The sequence below is a fragment of the Octopus bimaculoides genome, chromosome 24, assembly GCF_001194135.2.
Source record: "Octopus bimaculoides isolate UCB-OBI-ISO-001 chromosome 24, ASM119413v2, whole genome shotgun sequence".
NCBI classification, from domain to species: Eukaryota; Metazoa; Mollusca; class Cephalopoda; order Octopoda; family Octopodidae; genus Octopus; species Octopus bimaculoides.
This window is the reverse complement of record NC_069004.1, coordinates 7,350,222-7,357,148: the sequence shown is the minus strand read 5'-3', so window position 1 is coordinate 7,357,148 and position 6,927 is coordinate 7,350,222. Positions and strand designations below refer to the sequence as shown.

Genomic DNA, 6,927 nt, shown 5'->3' with positions numbered 1-6,927 from the left:
TGTGTTTTCTTTTACCCAAAACCAAAAATTTTTTAGCACCTCTCAGTTGACACACACGCTTCTTTCAGTTTCCATCTACCAAATCCACTCACAAGGCTTTGGTCGGCCCGAGGCTATAGCAGAAGACACTTGCCCAAGGTGCCACGCAGTGGGACTGAACCCGGAACCATGTGGTTGGTAAGCAAGATACTTGCCACACAGCCACTCCTGCGCCTATATGTTGAATAAAAACATAACTGATCCTCCTGTGTTTTCTTTTACCCAAAACCAAAAATTTTTTAGCACCTCTCAGTTGACACACACGCTTCTTTCAGTTTCCATCTACCAAATTCACTCACAAAGCCTTAGTTGGTCCAAGCCTATAGAAGACAGTAGGGCAAGATGCCACACAGTGGGACTGAAACCAAAACTGTGTGGTTACAAAGCAAACTTCTTACCCTTACAACCATACCTCAGTTATAATAATAGTAATAATAATAACAATAATAATAATAATAAAGTTTACAAACTCACCTGAAATTACCAAATTTGTGGGAAAGAAACTGGTCAAATGTAATGGGATCTTTTCTATATTTTACAGAAATTCCAATATTGTTCGCCGCCGACTCTGTTATACTCTTGATCAGCTGTTCTTTCTGGTCCAGCACAAACAGATGCTGAAATCATCATCATGACAACAATTATAAATAAAACACACATGAAATATTGATGCTGAAATAGGATTTTGTAATTTCCTAACAGAGTATTAGAATTAGTAATTAAAATTTCAATGAAAAATAAATCTTTAAAAGATGGTCCAAAGTCCTGTTTGAAATTCAGACCATCTTTTGAAGATAAATTTCCTTTTGTGTCTTCAGTGTGACATGAGCTCATTTCTTTTATATAGGATGTATGTGTGTAAGTATGTGGTATGTTTGCATGGTACATAGGAGACAGGTTCAAGAACCATTTATGCATGATAGTACACAGTCTACTATTTCCCATTTTATATTTGCAATTACATTGTTTTCTTTGAACAGAAAGACTAATGGAAACATGACTTACCAATCGACTGTTGCCTCCGTATATCACAGCCACACCTCCTGGGTAATCAGACACCTAATAAAGAGAGACAGAGCGCTCATTAATTACAGTGAAATGTAACAATGTCTTAAATTAGATATTCACATGCATACATACGTAAAGATTCACATATACACAAGCATACATGTACACACACACACACACACATATATATGTATCTATACATATATTGTTTCGAAACAGCTGTAAAGAAAATACTGATACTGAGCTGTATTAGTCCTTGTCACCTCCACATCCCCTGAACAAAATCAGTGGCATGGAGAAAGGAAACATACAGCACGGGAAGCTGATGGTCCTCCATACAAAATAACCTATCTATATCTCTTTCCTGGATAGGAACTTTCCTGTTGTCAACTCCGAATGATGGAAGCTTGAGAGAGAGAGAGAGAGAGAGAGAGTGTGTGTGTGTGTGGTTAAGAATAGAGAAGAGTCCAAAATCAAACTCACCATAGTTAAACCTTCCATGTCTTTGTAATCATATGAAGTTAAGACTTTGTTTGTTACTGGATCGACTTGATCCAGTGATGAGGGATTGACCTCAAGGATCACAGTGACACGAGTTTCTGACCAGTGATATTTGAAGGCATTGAATCGCTGAAAGAAAGAAAAAAGAAAAAAAACTTAAAAACAGGCACAGAGAGAAAGAGAGAGAGACAGACAGACACACTGAAACATACAGGCACACACACAGGCCAGAGGATAGATGAAATTGCTTTGACTCAATATAGTGACTCCTCGAATATAAAAGGGAAGAATACCATAGCGCCAACAGTCCAAATTGAACTCTAAGGTCAGTCAAATGTGTCACCTTGTTTAATGCTTGTGCCTCCACAAACTCCATGGTGGCCTTTAGCAGATTTCACTGTCACCATCGTTTGAAACAACAACAGTCTTGTCCATGCTTTGCCTGTTGATACCTCAAACTGGACATCAGACACATCAACTTGACCAATCCAGGAGATACTGACCTGCATAAGTCATGATGATGATGATGATCTTTAGCTCAGGGTCAGCCATGATCAAGCAGACATATGATTTAATGTGTTCCAACCATGACTAACCAATCATCTTAGAGGGATCTCAGATCACATTATCCACTGTCCCTTTCCTTCTGGCTTTAAGACTTTGAGATTTCAGGTTAATTTAGCTTCTATTTCTAACAGTCCAGTGACCACATAAAGCAGTGGTTTTCAACCAGGGTCTACATGGCCCTTGCGGGGTGTGGTCCACATAGGATTTTGTTGTTAAAATTTATCTGCAATAAATTGGTTATAATTCCACAATACACAAAATATTCTAACAATTTCTTTAATCATCATCATCATCATTGTTTAACATCCACTTTCCATGCTGGCATGGATTGACAGGACTTGGCCAGGCAGATGACTGCACCAGACTTCCCCGTCTGTTTTGGCATGGTTTTTACGGCTGGATGCCCTTCCTAACACCAACCATCCCGCAGAATGGACAGAGTGCGTTTTATGTGACACCAGCATGATGATGATGATAGATGATGTTAAAGTAAGAAATAAATGGTTAGAAATGAACAGATTTAGCTGCTCTACAGCAAGAAACTTGTTCAGTTCTAGCTGTTTCTGTCATGTATAGATGCAACAATCATTTAAAAAAAAATATGTAGCTTTTTTAATTGTCTTACCTTGACATTGGTGTTCTGTTCAGCAAATAGTTTTCGGAAACGCTGGGAAAGAAAATAAATCAACAATAAGTAGAGAATAACCAAAGTAGTTCTATGAATTATATAACTGGCCATCAAATGGTCCCTGGAAACAAACAGACTGGCTAAAAGGGACAGAGACTAGGAACTGGTAACAGGCTGACTACAGGAGACATACAAGCTGTCCATGGGAGACAGATGAGCTGGCCACAGGAGACAGATGTGGCCAGTTTAAATACTAAAGGATTAAAAAAGAATATTTAACATAAAACCCAAGACATGTGGAATGTGGTGACTGCTTAGTCCCAAGCCAGCCTCTACTGAGCAGATCTAGGATCGAAGACACTCCAGCCACAACCATCCCATCAAGAAAATGCACCATTGATTTTACCACCCAATATGTTCTTCGTTAAGATGGTGTGTAATTTGAGGAAGATTTAGATCTAGCTGCTGTTTCTAGCAGCTCAACCAAGCACGCAAAGATTATTTTACTGCTTTATCTTACCTATAGTTACAAGGAAATATGGAAATAGAAGCTGAAAGAACCAGGAACGAAAAGAACACAAAAAATAGAAGATTTACGGTTTAACTTACCAATGCCTCCGTCAAAAGGTCTGGTCGATGGTCTGTTGAGAACCTCATTGTCTCTATTTTACGCTGACTCTTGCGCATTGTAATGGAGAATTCATTGTTGGTGGGTGCCTTACTATTTGGCACAATACTAATAAATTCACTATAGGGCCACTGGAAAATAAGAGAGAGCAGAAAGGAAATGTTAATACTTATGTATTACATACATATTTGCATAACATTAACATAGGCGCAGGAGTGGCTGTGTGGTTAAGTAGCTTGCTTACCAACCACATGATTCCTGGTTCAATCCCACTGCTGGGTGGCTGGGATTAGAAAGGGCATCCAGGTGTAAAAACTGTGTCGATACAGACACAGAAGTCTGGTTTGGGCTCCTGTCAAACCGTCTAACCCATGCCAGCGGATGTTAAACGATGATGATGATTGCAGGGTACTTGTGAGAGTTCAGATCTGGCTGGTTTGAACATAAAACAGGGCCAGATATGGCCAGTATCAATGCTAAAAGGTTTAACATTGGGACAAAGTCAAGAATTCTTTGGGGTAAAGAAGAGGCTTATGCCTGACTAACCTTTCTTCCCATTCATTTAACTGGTATTTATATTCTAGTCCGTGTTCGTACATCTAGCGGTTAGGGTGTCACAAGACCAAGGTTTCAATTCCCAGATTGGGCAGTGCATTGTATTCTTAAGCAAAACACTTCATTTCATACAGTTACACGATCACCTCTACATCTGACAAGTGGCACACCATGCACCGGTTCAGGGAACATCAATTCGTTGGAGGGAGTGAGCTTGTGTAGAGCACAATCATTTGTGCCTCTAGAAAACTAATCCCCCATGCAGGCTGTTCCGTAATTTCTTGCGGAACCCCAATTTGTTGTTAACCAAATAATATTCCTGTCTGTAGCTGACTGCTTCTTAGAACAGCAAAGATATTCACTGACATTCTAGTGTCGTCTACTCTAAGATAACTTAAAAAAGAAAATCCCATTTGTTGTTAACCAAATAATATTCCTGTTTGTAGCTGACTGCTTCTTAGGACAACAAAGATATTCGCTGACATTCTAGTGTCGTCTATTCTAAGATAACTTAAAAAGGAAAATCTTACCCGATTGGTGATCTCCAATGTGTTGAGGTTATAAGTTGTAATGCCATGGGTACCAACAGAAAAAATGCGCTTATATCTGTAAAAGACAAATAAATTCCATGTATAAAACAATAATAATAGCAATAACAATCATAATGGCTTCAAATTCTGGCTCAAGGCCAGCAATTACAGGTGGGAGGGGGAGGGATAAGTCGATTACATCAACCCACATACTCAAACTGGTACTTATTCTATCAACCCCAAAAGGATGAAAGAAAGGTAAAGTCGATCATGTAGCGGGATTTGAACTCAGAACATAAGGAGCTGCAAGAAATGCTGTGAAGCATTTTGACCAGTATGCTCATCGTTTTGCCAGCTCACTGCTTTAATAATAATAATAATAATAATGATCTGATCTGGCAAAGTTTCTACAGCTGGATGCCCTACCTGGACGATTTGACTAAGGACTGGTGAAACCAGATGGCTACACCAGGCTCCAATCTGATTTGGCAGAGTTTCTATGGTAACAAAAAAGGAAGAGTTAACCCATATATACCCCTGGTTGCATTTTCACAATGCAAAACCTGCTCCAACTTGTTTGGACATGAACTCACCAAAAAGCATCTGATGGAGCACACAAAATGTCCAGTAGGTAGCCGACACCGATAGCTGACAGTTGCATGTTGTCCCTCTCTTCCACATTGCGAAGGCTTACCATAACGTTTAATCTAAATACAGTGAAATTTTAAGACTTCGTTTTTTTATGGGCATACATGGGTTAATTGGCACAAGTAGTTTTGAGTGAAATCTGTTCGATAAATACATTCTAGAGTACCAATATGATAGCATACTTACTTTCCTTTCCAAGAATGTTTTGTGATGAAATAACAAGCTATGTCTATGTTGTCTTTGATGGAATCCATGCTGTCCTGCAAGTAGAAAAGAAAGGAAGATAAAGATGATTGCTGCAACAACGCAACCTGTGTATGTCTTGATAAATTAATGGGGAACTATGTGGTTACTTGACATGCTAATAATGGCAGCCAAGAAAGAAATAGAACAAAATCTCCTCCAAATCACATCTACTAGGTTAAAAAAGGGAAGCGTATCACACTAGAAGATCCATCCATCCATTTTCTCTGCCCACCATTCTTGGAGTGTCTTTAGGAGTAAAATCCTCCATAGTGTCCTATTAGAAGCAACCCTCACTACCTTTTCTGGTTGGATTGTCATGTTTAACCAACTGAGACTATGGATATTTTCAAAAAAAATTTTTCTCAGAAAAAGCTTCCCACCATCATTTTTCAAAGACCATAATGAAAAAAAAAATTGGAAAAAAATTTGTCAAAATGGAGAAAATCCAACTTATGTTAAGTGTCCTGATCCAAAATGCCACCATTTACAGCCATTTTTAATAGTCCATCCAAATTTTACTGAAATGGTGTTCATGTCCCAAAATTTCAGGATTTATTTAGCTTTATACTTGCTACAAATATGATGAAACTCAAGTCCCTATGGCTAGTAATTTTGGATTTAGGTAGGCCTGAAAACAGACAAATTCACTGTTTGTTACACGTAACAAAACAGGTTTTACATAAACATTTCAAAAATTACCAAAAAATACGTTTCCTTTCCAAGAACCTAAAAAAAAAAAAAAAAAAAAAAAGGCAACAGCTACATCATGGTCACTATTAGTGTAATCTGAAGATGATTATCACCTCAGTTTCAAAGATATGACATCACAAATATGGCTAATTATTCACTTCAGTCAATTAGGCAAGATTTCAACCCATTTACTGGCCATTCAAATTGTCATATTTCCTAAAATATTCATCCAAATTTCACAAATGAGGTATAAAAACATTTCTCTTTTTTTGGATGTTTGCCAAGAAAAAGCACAGTCGAAATTACATTTAAGTACTTCGAAAAATTCATAGTGATACCTACTTAGAGCATACACAGGCATACATATCAGCCAACAGTGTTTATATTTACACATATACATGAGTGTGTAGATGTCTGAGCATATGTGTGTGTGTATTCTATTTTTTTTTAATGTTTCAGTTATTTGATTGTAGCCATGCTGGAGCACAATCTTAAATGGTTTTAGTTGAAATCAACCCCAGGACTTTTCCTTTGTTAACCTATACTTATTTTATCGGTTTCTTTTGCTGACCTGCTAGGTTACAGGGACGTAAACACACCAACATTGGTTGTCAAGCAATGGTGGGAGTGACAAACAGACACAAAGACACACACACACACATATATAAATATATACATACACACATATATATATATATATATATATATATTAATAATAATAAAGGAGTTACGACGCAAAAACGTATAAATTCAAAAGAACATATTTATCTTCTTCAATATATATTTCAGTATAAAGAATTCATTAAGATGCTTAAATCAAAATTTCTTTACACATCATTCAGGAACAGATATAACATCAGAAAAAATACACTCCGTTTAAAAACACA

The 6,927-nt window shown here is 37.5% G+C and overlaps 1 protein-coding gene across 1 annotated transcript in view; it reads right to left on the bottom strand.

The window, feature by feature from the left end:
* Window positions 1-6,927, bottom strand: part of LOC106870860 (dnaJ homolog subfamily C member 13) — a 72,510-nt gene that overhangs the window by 55,966 nt on the left and 9,617 nt on the right. The window contains exons 2-8 of the mRNA XM_052976504.1: window positions 5,291-5,364; window positions 4,457-4,532; window positions 3,353-3,502; window positions 2,741-2,782; window positions 1,531-1,677; window positions 1,045-1,098; window positions 514-656 (exon numbers count right to left, since the gene is read on the bottom strand). Of these exons, the coding sequence (XP_052832464.1) occupies window positions 514-656; window positions 1,045-1,098; window positions 1,531-1,677; window positions 2,741-2,782; window positions 3,353-3,502; window positions 4,457-4,532; window positions 5,291-5,364 (686 nt within the window). The remainder of the gene's footprint in view (window positions 1-513; window positions 657-1,044; window positions 1,099-1,530; window positions 1,678-2,740; window positions 2,783-3,352; window positions 3,503-4,456; window positions 4,533-5,290; window positions 5,365-6,927) is intronic.